The sequence below is a fragment of the Nerophis lumbriciformis genome, linkage group LG04 (assembly GCF_033978685.3).
Source record: "Nerophis lumbriciformis linkage group LG04, RoL_Nlum_v2.1, whole genome shotgun sequence".
NCBI classification, from domain to species: domain Eukaryota; kingdom Metazoa; phylum Chordata; class Actinopteri; order Syngnathiformes; family Syngnathidae; genus Nerophis; species Nerophis lumbriciformis.
In genome coordinates, this window is record NC_084551.2 from 45,355,001 (window position 1) to 45,374,380 (window position 19,380).

Genomic DNA, 19,380 nt, shown 5'->3' on the forward strand with positions numbered 1-19,380 from the left:
TTGCTTTGGTCAACTGTTAAGGCAATCACGTCTTTAAGGGTCAAATCATAAAGCCAAAAATTGTGGAAATCTAGCCAATAGTGCCTATTTAGCTTTTTTTTAGCTAGCACGAATTCCAATGTTGACAGTTAAATTTTTGATAAAAAATGATTTGAATCCAGACTAAGTTCTAAGGATCTATTAAACTGTTTATTAAAAGACCTGATTCCCATTCGGAAAATAAAAAGATAGTAATTCCTATTTGCTTTTTTAGTTTTATTAGAATAGATTATAGCTGCAAAATCTCTTGAAGGAAATATTAAGAATCCTCAGTTGTTTTAAGTTTTACTAAACCAACAAAGGTCATACTTTGCTGAGGTGACTTGGCAGCCGTCTTCAATGTCATCCTGGCGTCGAAGCAGCATGGCGACTGCTTGGAAGCCGTCGTGTCCTCCAGCTGAAGGAGGAGAAGAAGGTTCTTTTGTCTCCAGCTCCACCACAGATGCTTACCATTAGCATAACTTAGCAGGGAACGACAGAGTAGAGGAGGTGTAAAATGAGGCCATACGTTCCTCGCAGATCTTCCGCCGCCATCATTTAACAGTAAAGGCGAGCACCTACAGTAGGTGAAAATGGAAGGGGAGCTTTTCCACCGTTGCCAAAAGACCTGGGTTTCTTTTAATTATTTTTTTTTCTTAAATGAATAGGCTGGAGAAGTATCTGCCAAATTGAGTGAAGGTTATCCTAAAAAGACCCCATTTGTACTTCTCAAATGCACAAATTGTCAGAATCAATCTCATTTTTAAGTGGGATTTTAGTATCCAAAAATACAAAAGTACTTTGTTCTAATAAATCTATACAACAATGACTTAGAATGTGTACACACAAATCTAAAGGACAGATAATTGGGGGTAATATTAGGAGAAGATGGACTAAATAGTGTATGTATGTGTGTTACAGGCGGCATTAGCATTTCAAATAGAGCTGCTAATTGTTTTAACTGCTTCTTTTAAAAGGCTCCAGCTTCTTAATCAATGAGCAGATAACGAGCGCAATCACACTGTGACATTCTGGACTAAATAGGAAGTGTCGAGTGTTCTAGTCTAGCTATTGATTAACGTACGTTGGCGCCCCGCAGCCAAAAATCTATTGTGACATTTCCATGTCTTCTGCGGCAGGAACATGTGACGTCGTCGTTCAATGACGGAAATACTGTAAATATCTCTATTGACATTACTTATACATGCTCACATGTACATTGAATAAGCTTGGTATTGATTAAGTGATCAATGGAGAGAAGACGTCAAAGTGCAAAGTTGTCTGCAAGGAAACAAGTCTCGATGTTAGGTACCCCTGCACATCCTACACAAACAATAATACAAGAGCTATCTCTATAAGCCACAAAGAAACAATGTGTCTATTATTGCTTCTGCCTAGCATGTGTTCCTCATGTACAGTACCAATCTCCAGTTTGAAGACGCTTTCATATCCTATTGAATGAAAAGGTATATCCAAACTGTTGACTGGTACTGTAGTTTCTTATCATTCAAAAAATATATTGACTCATTTATTTAAACATGGTGTCGTGTCCCAAAAATAAGGGCAGAATCCAGCTTTAATGTTTTACTTTGGTCACCTTTTTTTCTAAGATGTCTGAGTTTTTAAGTGAAAAAAAATTCAAATTAAATTTGTAGAGCTGCATCGTTTCAAACTGTTTGTAGGTATATTAGCAACCCAATAGTATGCTAGATTACATTTGTACAACCACAATAAGATCATGTTTGGGATCTAATTGGATTGTGATTTTATCGTATTCATATGAAAATGGGATACGTCTTGATCCAGACCGATTGTTGTGACTTGCGCCTGACAAGGTTTCTGCCATGCTAGCGTCGTCAAAGGTCTCCCCACAGGCAGTGTCTTTTTGACCTCCGATCGATGACCTGGAAAGGTCGGGCCCCCAGTGAGCTTTGTCACGCCCCTCCTCCCAGGGGCCCGACTGTGCGTCAGATGAGGCGTTGGCAGAGCCACCCCTGCTCGTATAGCAGCTGCCAGTCAAGCCGTGAGAAAGTCTCCAGAAAAAATCCTCTTCCCAGAGACTTCAAGCACAGCGGAACATCACAAATCTATTCAATCAAGTGTTTGTCGAGCCAGGCTTTTTCTGGGACTGACTCGGTTCTGGTCAGAATCACATGACTCAAGACCATGGTATGTTAATTATCCCCGGTCAAGTACTCGTTTGACTATTTGTTCGGTCTAAGAGCACAGAACCTACCTGGCTAAAGCCGCACGATTAATGGACATCAAGGTTTTAATTTGTCCAATAACGTAAGTTCGCCAATCAGAATTGTTGAGCCTAGCGTTTCTTCGTTCCTGGCTTCAAACAGGTAGAAAGAGGTCCCGCTGCCTTATTTAACAGTATAATTTACTGAACAAAGTCATCCACAATCTTGGTCTTGGTGGGCAGAGAGCGAGACTGCCAGTTTGACACACACAGGAAGCACAGACAGAGAGCAGCGCTAATCACTCGGGAGAACCTTCGCAAAGAAACAAACATTAGGAGACATTATGGCAATATTTCAGCTTAAAAAAGATGTTCAATAAAGCCCATCAACACGGACAAATGAGCAAGAATACCTTGATCATGTGATGGCATTAAACAAAAAGACAACATCCGATCTTGTTTTTTAAACGGGAAAAAAAGCACTTTTGAGATGTTCGATATTTAGGTTACATTTGTGTTTACAGAAATGAGGCCATTCAATTTTTTGTTTTTTTATTTATTTAGTATAACAGTTATTTACCTTCTAATTACAGTACAACGGTAAGCAACTCTTCAGTAATGAGAAATACAAGTTCCTATCATTTTAAATAGATACTTTTATTATTATAATATATTATGGTGACAAACAAACACTGCATAGTTTTTATCGCTTATTTCTTCAGTTTAAGAGGATGATGTAGACAAAAACTCTGAGTATGTGTACATGAAGCCAAATATTTTGAAAGTAAATTAAATATTGTTCTAATGTTGCACCTTGAGACAAGAATATGTTTATTGACAGTTTAAAAGTAACATAACTTCCTCATTATTTTTGCAGTTTTATGCATTTATACATATAAAATATAAAAATCGCAAATAAATCGCAATTTTGGAGAGAAAAATTGCACATTGAGTTTCTTCTCAAAATCGTGCAAGAATTATTGCAGGTCCACTTTTTGGGTTCCGGATCAGACTGACATCCAGCAGAAGGCAGAGGAAGCGTCTATTAAACCAGTGGGATCCGTCAGCGTGGAAATAAGATTAGCGAAGATGCTCCATCCAAGTGTGCGCTCCTTTTAACTTGAACTGAAGTTGTCAATGGCTCTTCATTAGTGAGCAAACACAATCAAATGTACGCTGACTCACTTTGACTGGGAAGTAAAAGTTGTCAGGCGGTTACATTGCCCAGGCAGCACGTATTGTGTTGTTGCATTGTGATGTTTATCATAATCTATCAAATCTACCCTTCAGTACCACAGAGGGGCAACAAAAAATAGGTACACTCCTAATCGATAAAAGGGCTGTTTGCAACTAGCTGTAATGATTTAGGCTACCTTCACACTGCAGGGTCGGCTGTCCAATTCGGATTTTTTTGTCATAGCCGATCTTTTTAGTGACCCTTCACATATATAAAATAAAATGAAAATGAAAAAAAAAAGTGATTTCTAATGTGAATGCAATGTGTCCCCGCATGCAGTCATGATGCCGCAGTGTTTGCCAAAATAAAAAGGATTCAACTCTAGTCGGTCTCAGCACTGGCACTATTGTGGCAATTCTCTGAACTAAATTATTGCGCGTAGAAGATTAAGAAGGAAGAGGACAAGTATTTTGGCTCTGACAACTTCACGGGATATTCTTGCTTCAATGTCTGCTTGATCCGCGTGTCTGGGAGAGCAGTCGGAGTGGTAAAACTTTCACGTGAGTTCCTAAAACATTTTATTTTCACCTGTTTTGGCGAATAATTATGACGCTTATCGCTTTTTGATGACGTTCTGGTCGGACGAATGGGTTCGGAGCGCAGGAGCGTTCACATTGAGGACGCATCACAAATATATCCGATTTATTTCCACATGCATAGGAGGCCTGGGTCGGATATGAAAGATTCGGAATTGCACTGTTCACACGGACATGGAAAAAATCTGATAAAAGTCGCATATGGGCAAAAAAATCTGAATTGACCTGCAGATTGAACAAGGCCTTCATTTCTGTGCCTTCTAAAATCGAAGAATGTTCGTAGACGTTGGCCCCAGTTGCCACAAACATGTGATTAGAGACAGACATGTGTCGTCTTATCTGTTAGCTGGCGGCCGGACTTACTTAATGTTTTTGTTGTCTTTCCTGATTTATTAATCTACTTTATAATTGTCTCTTCTTAGCTGATTACTCTGCTGTAGCGTGGTTCCTATTAGCCTTCTGTATAAGTATACAACACATTTATTCTTTGGTTTCACTCCTTCACATTCAAGCTAGTTTAGCGCCGAAGCTAGCATAGCTTGTCCTCTCCTTCTTCCTACTCTATGTGTGTGTCCACGATAATCCAGCTAACCCCTAATGTTAAAGAATGTTGGTTAATATTTCTCCAATTAGTTTGAACCAAACCTAGAACTAACGTTGAGAGAACATTACCATTAATGTCGCATTTTAGGGCTGTCTCTATTACCGTATTTTTCGGAGTATAAGTCGCACTGGAGTATAAATCGCACCTGCCAAAAATGCATAATAAAAAAGGAAAAAAACATATATAAGTCGCACTGCCAAACTATGAAAAAAAACTGCGACTTATAGTCCGAAAAATACGGTCCTTTTTTTATGTCAATAATCAATATTTTGACATTTGTTCATCAATTCCTGAATCGCACCGGAGAATCGATCATTATTCGCACCTCTAGTTCACACACAGAGCGCATGCACGTCAAGCTGTCCAAGAGAGGCCACTAACAATTTACAGTCATGTAACGATAAAATATACATTCAATTATGCTAACGTTAGTAACTAAACTTTGTTAAATCGCCATCATTAGCTGACCACACACATACTGTAGCTAAGGCGTGTGTGTAACGCATGGGCGTCGTTTACGTCATTCGGTGCTACAAGACAGAAAATGGCACAACATAATGTTTATAACAGTCTGGAAAGTTAGCGCCCTCTAAGCATTCCTCATAAAGGTTGTAAACATCCAGTACCACCATCCATCCACTTTCTACCGCTTGTCCCTTTCGAGGTCGCGGGAGTTGCTGGAGCCTATCTCAGATGCATTCGGGCGGTAGGCAGGGTACACCCTGGACAAGTCGCCACCTCATCGCAGGGCCAACACAGATAGACAGACAACATTCACACTCACACACTAGGGCCAATTTTTTTTTTAGTGTTGCCAATCAACATGTCTTTGGAGGTTGCAAACAGCCTCTTTAATTCATCAAGCAGAGGTTGGACAAGAGTCCTTAGTGGTCCTTCAATCGTATTTGTTTATTAGTCTAAGTTGGGCTGGGAAAAAAAGTGATCTCGATTCACACTAACTCAATAACATTTTTTAAATATGATTAGAATTTGTAGATATTAAACCTTTTGCAGAAAATCAAAACTCTAATATTATTTATAATAGCAGAAATTATATAATTACCGGTACTATCAAATAAAAGCACATAGCCCTGAATGTGGTTTGTGTGCAACAAAATTTAGCCAGAGAATCGCGATCTAAATTCAGCACAAAAATCACAAGGCCCAATTAGCAAGACATTTTGCAAAGTTTTCAACTTTCGGGAACACTTTTGGGAAGGCCCTTCTCTGCTGCCACTGCACAGTGCTCATGCTTGTATGAGTTTAACATGGGGGACTTCTGATGTCGCAAACAGACAAAGTTCCCACAAACACTCCAAAATCTTGTCGTCTTCTCAGAAGAGAGGAAGTTGTTATAGCTGCACATGGTCTTCTTTTTCTATGAAGGTGTCCCAATACTTTAGTGCATGGAGTGTACTTTGACATTGTGACGCTCCTATTTGATGTGCAGCCATCCTCAATGACTCATTTCCTCCTCCTTTCCCGGTATAGTGGCGTTCCACGGACTGCAGCTGAAGATCAAGAGAGAGCTGCACAGTCCGTGTTCCGAACTGAGCTCCACCTGCAGTCAAGAGCGGCCCTTCAAGCTCCAGTATGGAGAGAAGTGCCTGTACGTCAGGTTTGTGCTGCACTCTTTAAAGGGTATACAAATGTCAAGTGTGAAAAAATGATTAATCTATATATTTTTTTAAATATTTGAATTTATTTTAATTGACGAATTAATGGCATAATTAATTAATATGAATACATGATATTAATTGATTTAAGATTTAAGAATCCCTGTTTGAATTCATTTATTTTAATCAAAATATATTGCTGTAATTAAATTTAAATACATAATTTTTTTAAATGATAACCAGGAATTAAATTATATATATATATATATATATATATATATATATATATATATATATATATATATATATATATACCGTATTTTTCGGAGTATAAGTCGCACCGGAGTATAAGTCGCACCTGCCGAAAATGCATAATAAAGAAGGAAAAAAACATAAGTCGCACTGGAGCCCGGCCAAACTATGAAAAAAACTGCGACTTATATTCCGTAAAATACGGTATATATATATATATATATACATATATATATATTAGGACTGCAACTAACGATTAATTTGATAATCGATTAATCTGTCGATTTCTATCCTTTCCAGTATTTTATTGAAAAAAAACAGCATACTGGCTCCATGTTCTTTCATTTTGCCAAATAAAACAAGGAAAATTTTACCAAAATGCACACTTTTGACACCCCTGCTATAGATTAAAAAAAATTAAATGTGATAAATGTATCGATAAAAAGCAGAGCTTGGCGACGCATGCGCATTTATCATAACTTTCTCGCTCTCTGTCTCTCCCCCTCCCTCACGAATGCTGCTGCGCGCACAATTTGTTGTGTTTTTAACCTTCTTAACCCTGAACGTACATTGAAAATACACGCAACCCTAACTCAAAATGCCGGACATTTGAGGCATTTAAGAAACACCGCCCGACAGCCCCGCAAAAGAGGACATGTCCGTTGAAAAGAGGACGTATGGTCAGACTATCCTAGCCCGGTCGCTGCTAGCATGCTAGCAGCGACCGGTTTCACGTCCGGTGAAACCGATCGCTGCTAGTCCTCTTTTACTAGCATGCTAGCAGCTAACGGGCTAGGATAGACTGACCATACGTCCTCTTTTCACCGGACATGTCCTCTTTTGCGGAGTTTCATAAATGCCTCAAATGTCCGGCATTTTGAGTATTGTTTACACAACGTACAGTACGCTACTTAATATGTCCGTGTGGAAACTCGTTCGGTACACTTCCGCACCGAAACGAAACCCCCGTACTGAAGCGGTTCGATACAAATACACGTCCCGTTACACCCCTATTATTTTGAGTATTGTTTCTCAGCTGTTTGTAAATGTTGCAGTTAATAAGTAAAGGTTAAAAAAAAACACAAAAAAGAACGTAGCCTATGCGCATAGCATGGATCCAACGAATCAATGACTAAATTAATCGCCAACTATTTTTAGAATCGATTAGTTGTTGCAGCCCTAATATATATACAGTATATATTTTCTTTATTTCTGCAAAATGACAATACATTTGACGTTTATCCTACCACAGTGCCTATGAGCAGAAGCAGCACGCAGGAATGAAGCCCTCCAGCCCAGTGACGCCCCCCTGTAGCACCCCTGTGTCCCCCCTCCATCATGCCTCACCCACAGCTGTCCCGACACCCAAACCTGACCGGACCTACACCCAGGTGCCAGTCTCACAGACGCTCCCTGACAGCGCCTACGCCATCGACCACAGGTATGACAGCTCCTTAACGGAGGCTCATAATGCTAAGAAAGTTAGCATAAGCTTCACAGATGGCGTCAAACTCTGTATTCTGCAAGCATTTTTTTATGTCGTATTTTACCATACATTACTGTCATACAAGTTTTAAAAAAAAAAGTTAACCACTGTAAAGAAGTTTCTATTTCCAAAATCATTTTGCGTTATTGATCCTCTTTTGCTTGCCGCACATGGCTACTAATGGTTCATGGCTCGCAGATTTCGCCGGCAACTTTCCGAGCCATGCCACTCGTTCCCCTCCCCGCCGTCAATGTCTCGCGATGGACGCCCCATCTACCACCGGCAGATGTCGGAGCCCAGCATTCCCTTCCCTCCTCAAGGCTTCAAGCAGGAGTACGCCGACCCTCTGTTTGAGCATCCGGCCATGATGGGGGCACCGCTGCCCCACTTGTACCCTGCCACCATGATGATCAAGCAGGAGCCCAGGGACTTCAATTACGACTCAGGTGAGCAACTTTTGAATTCTTTATCCTGGCTGTGGACTCTGGTGTTGGCTGCTTTGGAGCATTATCATTCCAGGCATGAAGGGAGGAGGGGCTGATTGAGTTTGCCCATTATTAGGGAAGGAGATCTGGTTGGACAGGGTGTCTGCAGCCGTCACCATTTCCTGTGGTGCTCTAATAGGGTAGTGGGTGGAGGTTACGCCTGGTTAAAGTTCTAAATCTGTCCTCCTACGCTCGTCCCCTGGTCCTATTTGGAGGGCAAAGGTCATCAGCAGAAGCCTCTGGAGATTCTCAAGCTCCATCAGGACCTTGCCACAATTCCTGAACCCCACTTTGAGGCTAGCGTTGGTTATTTTGCGCCATTGCCGTTGTTTCGGTGTAGGATTTAAACAACACAGCAGCATAAAAATGGCAAGAAATGAAAACTTGTACAGTTGATGGAGCGTTTGGGTTATGGAGTGACGAGCGGCCGCCAAGCTGACGAGAGAGGATGGGAGGGGTGGGGCTAATTTGATTAACGCCAATTTCCTCCACGAGCCCATTAGCTTGATGAAGTTCAGAGAAATGTTTATGAGCCTAAATGGAGATTATTGAACATTCACTTTGCAGCCTGTTTGACCCTTTTTGATCATGAGTCTCAGCTGCGACATGTGCTAGGAGCCGTACAGTAAATGGAACATCGAGGCACACTGAGAAATGTTACACACACCCTTCTTTTTTGCTACTTTTCCTCTCAGAGAGAATTAGCCACAATATTTTGTTTCATTTGTATTGCATAAAAAAAAATTAGTTTTTGGATTTTCAAAAAATGCTATTATATTCTTATACCCTCTTAATAATATCATGATTATCGATCGAAGACATTGTCATATATATATATATGTATATGTATATATGTATATGTGTGTATATGTATATGTGTATATATATAGATGTGTGTGTGTGTGTGTATATGTGTGTGTGTGTGTGTGTGTGTGTGTGTGTGTGTGTGTGTGTGTGTGTGTGTGTGTGTGTGTGTGTATATATATATATACACACACACACACATGTGTATGTATGTGTGTATGTATATGTGTGTGTGTGTGTGTGTGTGTATATATATATATATATATACACACACACACAACTGGCCAAAAGTTTGGACACACCTTCTCATTTCAATGCACTTTCTTTATTTTCATGACTATTTACATTGCAGATTGTCACTGAAGGCATCAAAATTATGACACCTCTGAAGGATTTTATTATAGAAACAAGTCTTGCTTTTCTTTTACTGTGAAACAGAAATTGGTGGAAACAACCTTTTTACCTGTTATTGACTATGGAGATGTGTTGTACATGAATGCTACTGCTGCTTGTCTCCACAAGCTGGATAGTGTGTACCACGGGGCACTGAGATTCATCACCAACTGCGCTCCCCTTACTCACCATTGTGTGTTATACTCAATGGTTAACTGGACATCTTTATGTGCTCGACGCCTCAATCATTGGTATGTTTTCATCTACAAAACCATTCTGGGTATCACTCCATCTTATCTGTCTTGTCTTTTAACAAAGAAACAAGGAAGTCACAATCTTCGTTCAATGAATGTTCTGCAATTTGTCGTCCCCAAAGTAAGAACTGAACTGGGCAAGAAAGCATTTAGGTTTTCAGCACCGAAGGCTTGGAATAACCTACAATCGAACATTAAACTTCAAACCCTAGTTACGTTGAATGAGTTTAAAGCTTCTGTGAAAGGATTGCAGTCTACCTTGTCTGTATGCACATGTGTCATGTGAGCAAGTTTTAATGTTGTAAATGTGATGTTTTATGTATTTGTTTACTGTTTTTAATGTAACCTTGCTGCTGCCCTCTTGGCCAGGTCTCCCTTGGAAAAGAGATCTTTGATCTCAATGGGATTTTACCTGGTTAAATAAAGGCTAATAAAATAAATAAGCTCATCAAGAGAATGCCAAGAGTGTGCAAAACAGTAATCAGAGCAAAGTGTGGCTATTTTGAAGAAACTAGATTATAAAACATGTTTACAGTTATTTCACCTTTTTTTGTTAAGTACATAACTCCACAGTGTTCATTCATAGTTTTGATGCCTTCAGTGACAATCCATCCATCCATTTTCTACCGCTTTTCCCCTTTGGGGTTGCGCTGGATCCTATCTCAGCTACAATCGGGCGGAAGGCGGTGTACACCCTGGACAAGTCGCCACCTCATCGCAGGGCCAACACAGATAGACAGACAACATTCACACTCACATTCACACACTAGGGCCAATTTAGTGTTGCCAATCAACCTATCCCCAGGTGCATGTCTTTGGAGGTGGGAGGAAGCCGGAGTACCCGGAGGGAACCCACACAGTCACGGGGAGAACATGCAAACTCCACACAGAAAGATCCCGAGCCCGGTAAATAGTCATTAAAATGAAGAAAACTCATTGAATGAGAGGGTGTGTCCAAACTTTTGGCCTGTACTGTATATGTACATATGGAGGGCAGCATGGAGGGTCAGGGGTAAGTGCCTGTGCCTCACAATAACAAGGTCCTGGGTTCGATCCCCTCTGGGTCTTTCTGTGTGGAGTTTGCATGTTCTCCCTGTGAATGCGTGTGTTCCCTCCGGGTACTTCGGCTTCCTCCCACCTCCAAAGTCATGCACCTGGGGATAGGTTGATTGGCAACACTAAATTAGCCCTTGCGTGTGAATGAGAGTGTGAATGTTGTCTGTGTGTTGGCCCTGCGATGAGGTGGCGACTTGTCCAGGGTGCCTTCCGCCCGAGTGCAGATATGATAGGCTCCATCACCCCCCGCGACCCAAAAAGGGACTTGCGGTAGAAGATGGATGGATATACAGTATATTAGGGCTGCACGATTATGACCAAAATAATAATTATTATTTTCATCAGTATTGAAATTACGATTATTAATCACAATTTTTTACCAATACTTAAAACATATTTATTGCACTTTGTTTTAAACAAACAGTATGTGAACTTGGTTTTCATTTCCAAAATGAAACTATAAAAACAAATCATTGATAATGAAATAAAATGGACAAAAGACAAAGGGTTAACTAAAATAAATATGCCATTTCACAGTGTAATCATGAAGTGTAAACAATTGAAAATATAAGATTATTCAAGAAAGGCGCACATACCGTACAAAGGAACACATTCATTGTACTGCTCACATATGTCTTTCGCCAAATAAAACGTTATTACATCCGTTATTTTGGCGAGTCTTTGTGAGGTGGATGGATACGGGGTCTCTCGGGTCACGGGTGATGTTACGGCCGTCGGTAATTTGGGCATTCATACTTTTGTAACTGTTAGTAGGGGCTTTGCGTCGGTGGCGGGCGGCCCGCTCTATAAACTTTACAACGCGCTCAAACGATGGCAGTTGAGAAAAGTAGGGAAGTGTTGTTAATGCTTAATGTGTCTCTGCAACTCGATAAATTGTTTGGCTGTGCACGCCAATGTAGCTTTGCCGTGCAACTCGTTGTAGTGTTTGTTGTTGGTTCAACCGCACAGGAGCATTTCCGGGTTTCGGGAAACGAGCGGGAGTACCTGGAGACTGCGAAGTGTGTGGTCGTGTTCCGGGGTTAAAATGCGTCCCTGTGGGTAACTCTGGTATCTCTGCGGGAGGGGAGGGCTCTGATGTAATAATGCATTTAGTTTTCCTAAAAATTACTGGCTGCTGGCTGATCTACCTTCAACCTCACTCTTACTCCTCTCACACTGTATCGGTTGCCCCCTGGTGGTTGGCTAACTGTTGATTGTGAACGTACTTGGTTAATGTTAATATAGCTGACGCCCTCACCCTCATTTAATCATAGCTGCCAAAATCGTGATCACGAATAAAATTCAATAGTTGTGCAGCCCTACTCTAGATGTAGCCCACGTACCAATATTTTTTAGCCTAAATAATCGGAGGATGACCTTTTAAGTTTTAAAAGTTAAGGGATAAGTAGATCCAGCAAGTAGCAGTATTGCTCAGTGCTAAACAAGACAAACATACTAAAGCATTCACTCACCATACAATGTCTGATCTCACTGGTATGCTGACTAATGGAATGTTCATATTTTCCCGTTTAGATGAAGAATTATTAATGATTCTCAAGGAGGTAAAAAAAGAGATGGCCGCAAAGGGAGCGTCTTTTCGTCTCTTTCTCGTCATATCCAGATATAAGTTGAATGTCAAAGTTGATCAAACTCAGTTTATGACTACAACCTTTTAGTATACCAGTGTGATGCATGGTTTATAATCTGGAACGCACTCAATATGTCAATATAGCAGCATAAGTGAGTTAACTCTTTGTGATCTATCCATCCATATTCTACCGCTTGTCCCTTCGGGGTCGCGGGGGGTGCTGGAGCCTATCTCAGCTGCATTCCGGCGGTAGGCGGGTTACACCCTGGACAAGTCGCCACCTCATCACAGGGCCAACACAGATAGACAGACAACATTCACACTCACACACTAGGAACAATTTAGTATTGCCAATCAACCTATCCCCAGGTGCATGCCTTTGGAGGTGGGAGGAAGCCGGAGTACCCGGAGGGAACCCACGCAGTCACGCAGAGAACATGCAAACTCGACACAGAAAGACATCGAACCCAGGACCTTTGTATTGTGAGGCACATGCACCAACCCCGGTTCCACTGTGCTGCCCTGTGTATCTATTAATACATGATATTACTTGAATTTGTTTTTAGCTAGGAGTCTTTGTTTTTAGGGTGTGGCGGCTTTTATTTTGCCGTGGCCGCCACGACAAATCCGCATTGGAGAAAGCCTGGATTGATTGATTGGCAATCATGGCAGCAAACTATCACGTTATCAGAATCAGAATCAAAAATACTTTATTAATCCCCGAGGGGGAAATTAAGATTTTCAGCACAATCCCATTCAAGAGCAGACAAACATTACAGGGAGACAGAACAGGATCGCTGACGGGTCTACCAACTTGCGGCGCCCCTTACAAAAAAGGTGAGAAACAGGTAAACGCTGGGTGGGGGGAAAAAAAATATTCAGTCTAAGCCTGGGCCCCTGGAGAGGGGGTCCAGACTGAGGCCAGGGGGGGGGAAACTCATAGCCATAGCACACATAAGCATGTGTGTAAGAGGGAAACATCAAAGAATGTTGTTATATGTTGTCCTGGTGCTTTTAGATCTGTCTGCTGCGTTCGACACCGTCGACCACGCCACCTTAATCACTCGTCTTGAGAACTGTGTGGGCATTAAGGGCGCCGCCCTCAACTGGTTCCGGTCGTACCTAACCGACCGGAGTTTTTTTGTAAAAGTAGACAGTTTTATGTCTTCCACAGCTCCTTTACCACATGGGGTCCCCCAGGGCTCAATCCTTGCCCCAATCTTATTTGCGCTTTACCTTCTCCCCCTTGGTTCTGTTTTTAGGAAGTACAGTATTGCATTTCATTTTTATGCCGATGATTGCCAGATTTATTTTCCCATGGCACAAAATAACACGGTTCAACGTCTTATTGACTGCCTGCACGACATCAAAGTCTGGCTTTCAGCTAACTTCCTGAGCCTAAATGAAGACAAAACAAAAGTTATGTTGTTCGGTCCAAGTCGCTATCCCTCCCCCAACGTTGACCTCGGCACTCTGTCCCCGTATCTCAGCGACTGTGTCACAAACCTGGGGGTAAAGTTCGACTCAGATTTTAAATTCGAAAAACAAATCAGCAGCGTCGTTCAAAAAAGCTTTTATCAATTACGCCAAATAGCGAAAGTGAAACCGCTTCTATCAGGACATGATCTTGAGAAATTAATCCACACCTTTATCTCGACTCGTCTTGACTACTGTAATGCCCTGTATGTAGGCATTAGCCAGGCCTCCCTCGCCCGCCTGCAGCTCGTGCAGAACTCTGCTGCTCGTCTGCTAACACATACCCGCAGACGTAAGCACATCACCCCTATATTAGCGTCCCTTCACTGGCTCCCTGTGCGTTATCGAATCAATTTTAAACTCCTTTTATTTGTTTTTAAATGTCTAAACAACCTCGCGCCAACCTATCTCTCCGACTTCCTTCAGCCTTACTGCCCCACCCGATCCCTAAGATCAGCCGATCACCTGCTACTGACAGTCCCTGACACAAGGCTGAAGCTTAGAGGTGACAGAGCTTTCGCCGTTGCTGCTCCCAAGCTCTGGAACGACCTACCTCTGAGTGTTAGACAAGCCTCCTCTCTTCCTGTTTTTAAATCTCTCTTAAAAACATACTTTTATTCTATGGCTTTTAACACTGAGTGATATCCATCCTGCAATGGCGCCCCATAATACACCTGCTGTGAACCTGTTTTTATGTTTTATTTATTCTATTTTATGTATTTATTTTTTATCATGTTCTGTTTGTGTTGTGTTGTGTTTGCTCGGTACTCGTATTATCTTTTAACCTGCCCATTGTACAGCACTTTGGCTACCCCTGTGGTAAATTTTAAATGTGCTTTATAAATAAAGTTGATTTGATTTGATTTGATTTGAAGAACACAAAGGACATTAAAGACATTAAAAGAGCATAGCTGATGCAACTAGCCATTTCTACATACAGTTACAAAAAAAATAAAACATATACCATCATCATCATCGGTGGTCACTCGAACGAGTATGACGATCCTCCTGGTAGGAGTGTATACCTTTTATGGAGGATGCCTGTGCGTGACTTTGTTTTACGTGGGGAGACTGGTGCACAGACAGTCACCACACGATCCTTGACAGAATCAGGTCAGGGTCCAGTGGCATGGAGTCCAAGACGACTGGGGACCCTTTTCTGCTGCAGTCGTTGTGGTAGTTCTTAAATCTACCGTCTTCCGCCTGCTCCGCCGTTGAGGTCTTCACCGTATCCCTGGCAAGGGGGCAGTCAGGTGCTAGGCCTTTGCCAAGGGCCACCTGGGGTAACAGTAGTAAAGGGGTAAACCTCCTAGTGCCCCAAGACCCCATAGAGGAGCCTCCACTGCCGAATGCACTTTAACGTCATGCCCAGGACATATACAATGTGGTGGCCTCTGCGGTGTTCCACGCTTTGTCTCACACTGATATCCTGTTAGCACTCTGTCATTCTAACTTTTTGCCAATCGAATGTGCTATACGAGCACCATATGTAGCACAGAGCACCTTTCTAGTTATTTTTGTTCCCATCTTGTCAACTTGTGTTTTTTTCTCGTAAGCGTTGTCTTCTTTTCGTTGACAAATGTTCCAGGCAATGCGAGCGTGTATGAGCGGTGTGATATTACGAGCTTGCCCGGAGGCTGCTAGGGTCTCGTTCTTTAATCAGAGCCAGTGGTGCAGCGAGTGAGCAGACTTTGACACTGTGTTCTTCAGAGCCGCCTGGGGGTCGATTACACAGCCGCTTTGTTTCTTGTCTGACTTTCAGCGGAGGTGCCCAGCTGCCATTCTGTCTACTTGCGCCAAGATGGCTACCTGGCACACGCCAACCGGACTGAAGGTACCAGCAATGACCCGTGTGGATCTTGTCCCAATACTCTTTGGAGTCGTCACAACATCAACGCTCCTTGTCGTTGCCCAGGTTGCATGTTTGACAAAGTGGCCAGGCACTTTTACGACGACACCTGCGTGGTGCCAGAAAAGATGGAAGGTGTGTTCCTCAAAGACTGCTTCACCCTGCTTTTTGTTGCACATGTGTGATACAGTACCACTGTTCTGCAGGCGACATCAAGCAGGAGGCGGGCCTGTACCGCGAGGGCCCATCCTACCAGCGTAGAGGCTCACTGCAGCTGTGGCAGTTCTTGGTGGCGCTGTTGGACGACCCGTCTAACTCACACTTCATCGCCTGGACGGGCCGCGGCATGGAGTTCAAGCTCATCGAGCCGGAAGAGGTAAGTGCGAACGTCGGAACTCTGGGGATGTGAGATGTTTATAGACAGTTTTTTGTGTGGTAAATTGTAGTATTGTCACATTACCATTTCACAGTGGACGCCTCTAGTACATAAGCTGTTGTCAACATAATGGAAATTAATGTGTGACATAGCCATTGCTTGTATGTTTATACTTTTTCCCAGAGACACAAGGAGACTGTGCCATAATTAAGGATTTTTGAACCTGCATTTTTTTTTTTTGACATCCATCCATTTATACTCTTATCTAACACAGCTGCTCATTTCATTGAATGTCTTGACTGCAATGGCAACAAGAAAAGCACTAGGAGAGCGCAAACCTCCAACAGCAACTAAATAAATATTTTTCAAAGAATTCTGAATCCAGACGGTGATCCAGATCACCCCCTAAAATCTAATCACTTGGTCCTTATCTATTTGAGACATTTCCTGAAAGGTTCATATAAATCCACCCATAACTTTGTGAGCTATCTTGCTGAAATAAAGTGAACCCTCTTGTCAGTCACCCACTTTCTCGGTGGAGGCGGGGCCAGGGCCTATAGCATACATACACGGCGTGGCGAAGTTGGTAGAGTGGCCGTGCCAGCAATCGGAGTGTTGCTGGTTACTGGGGTTCAATCCCCACCTTCTACCATCCTAGTCACGTCCGTTGTGTCCTTGGGCAAGACACTTCACCCCTTGCTCCTGATGGCTGCTGGTTAGCGCCTTGCATGGCAGCTCCCGCCATCAGTGTGTGAATGTGTGTGTGAATGTGGTAATACTGTTAAAGCGCTTTGAGTACCTTGAAGGTAGAAAAGCGCGATACAAGTATAACCCATTTATTATTTATTTAAGTTGAGACCCATAGCGTAAACGGAGTATAACGTAATAGAAGTTTTCTTTAGTACATTTCTGACAGTTCCTCAAAGTTTAATTGAAAATCGCCCGTATCATTTTGAGTTACAGTATGTTGCTAACTAACTAAACCCTAGTGATTACATATATCTCCTGGCAAAGGTAATAAAGCTTTCATACAATATATGCGCTAGTCTTAACTTTCAGTTTCTGACAATTTTGGAAAAAAAATTAAATGGTTGCATTTTGGTAGAATCCTGGTTAAAATTACAAAGCTTTTTTTTAAAAAGTTTACTTTGTCCTGAACATAAAGTCACTTTGTGCATTTATTTACGCTGTGTAATTGCAGTTGTTATCTCGCTGTTTCACGCTGATTAGTGATAATGAGGAAGTTTACTAAACTACAACACATAACAACATAAACAGACCCATTTTTTATAGATACAACTATTTTTGTTCTCACCATGTATGTTGACTTTTTGGTCAAAGTTTAGACAAAACTATAATTTATTGATTCCACCAGAGTAACGACTAAAGATCCAAACACTACACGCTAAACAGCGTGTGCAAAACATAAAATAACGTGTATTATTAGTGGGCGTGTTGCGTGTGATCAACTAACTTAGACTTAGACTTAGACAAACTTTAATGATCCACAAGGGAAATTGTTCAACACAGTAGCTCAGTTACAATGATGGAAAGTGTAAGGATGGAAAGGACAATGCAGGTATAAATAGACCAATATAGCGATAAAAAAATCCAACATATATATGAATATATACATATGTGTACAGAATAATATATATACAGATACATTATATTATGTCTATAACATATATACAATATATACCAATGACCATGTACAATATTACAGTATATGTGACAGCAGCAGCATAAAAGCAGCATACCACTACCACTGCTTGTGCAATTGAAAAGTGGTCCAAACCGTCCTTTTTAAAAGACGATTTTGCGTGCTTACAGGGCTTTTACCACGGAGACAATCATTTTCTGCACATTCATCTTATCATGCTCCTGCCTGTGCGCTATGTGTTGAACTAGCGGCACACATCTATTATCTGTAACACCTTTTCTGAATCGCAATCTGGACAATAGAAGCATGCACACTGAGACTTAATTCTGTGCGCGAAGCTCTAGATCGCATCACCAGCGCATTCGTGCGTCTGGAATGACTCAAAGGCAAGGAAATGCACAATGAAAGACATATTTTCTTGTAGGAGAGTGCTGCAACACAATACGCCAGCAGACACTAAAACACATCAATTAAAAATTATTTCTAATCAGCCCCTTAAGTCATCCAGCAGCTCTAAAGTTATAAAAGGAAATTGCTGAATAGACGATATGTGTAATATTTTTTTTATTTCTGACCGTTCAAAATGTTGACAGACACACTTATGACGGAAGATTCTCGTCTGTGCAGCGCGAGCGCTGGTCCTGCAGCCGTGTGTGGAACTGTCCGTTTGCGTGCCCTTCTGACACGTGCGAAATAAAACGCAAAATAGGGATGAGTGTTGATGAATCACACTGCGCGCGCTAAATAATTATATTTGCATCTTTTGATGATCGGCATATATTTTGCATATTAATAAAAACAGAGACTCAAAATGGATTGCACGCCTTGTTTTGCTCGCAATCCACTTTGCACATGTTTAGTAGATCAATTTTGCGTGTGCTATCACGTTTGCACGTGTTTAAGTACACACAATATTGCTTTTGGTCACTTTTGTGTTTAAATCTAGTGAGTTAAATTGTGGTCATCTACCTTCTAGTGAGTCACATTGTGGTCATCTGCCAACATGCATAGAAACAGTGGTAGGAAAAACCATCAGGTGATTGTGCAAACTTTGGGACATAGCAGTAAAAGGCTAGTGAGGGAAGAGGCAGCAGAAATCCGCGCACCACTGAGCTGTGGGTTTAGACTGACGGTGGGCAGGTGGTGGGTGGTGTGCTAGACAGGTGCTGCAACATCTGTTTCCTCCTCCACGGGGCGTTTGACAAGCTTGTAATGAACAGTCATGGCTGCACGTGCTCTAATCTCCATCATTAGCACGATGTGGACTCTTAGCTTTGTTTAACGTCACAGCTGCTGACGGTCTGCTTCTGATACATTCTCACTGAGTGTGTGTGTGTGTTTATGGCAAAGGTGGCACGTCGATGGGGGATCCAGAAGAACAGACCTGCCATGAACTACGACAAGCTGAGCCGATCGCTGCGCTACTACTATGAGAAGGGAATCATGCAAAAGGTAACGTTAAGAAAAAAGGGAAAAGCTTTAAAGGTTTAAAGGTTATCTCT

General features: G+C 41.8%; 1 protein-coding gene across 7 annotated transcripts in view; it reads left to right on the forward strand.

The window, feature by feature from the left end:
* The window catches only part of etv1 (ETS variant transcription factor 1), a 135,458-nt gene that overhangs the window by 14,443 nt on the left and 101,635 nt on the right, over positions 1-19,380 (forward strand). For 6 of the 7 annotated variants that reach the window (XM_061956181.1, XM_061956172.1, XM_061956177.1 and 3 more), the window contains 7 exons: positions 6,072-6,198; positions 7,701-7,889; positions 8,133-8,380; positions 15,753-15,824; positions 15,906-15,974; positions 16,046-16,215; positions 19,229-19,330. In XM_061956181.1, coding sequence (XP_061812165.1) covers positions 6,072-6,198; positions 7,701-7,889; positions 8,133-8,380; positions 15,753-15,824; positions 15,906-15,974; positions 16,046-16,215; positions 19,229-19,330 — 977 coding nt within the window. The remainder of the gene's footprint in view (positions 1-6,071; positions 6,199-7,700; positions 7,890-8,132; positions 8,381-15,752; positions 15,825-15,905; positions 15,975-16,045; positions 16,216-19,228; positions 19,331-19,380) is intronic. The other variant, XM_061956173.1, reaches the window with a different exon arrangement.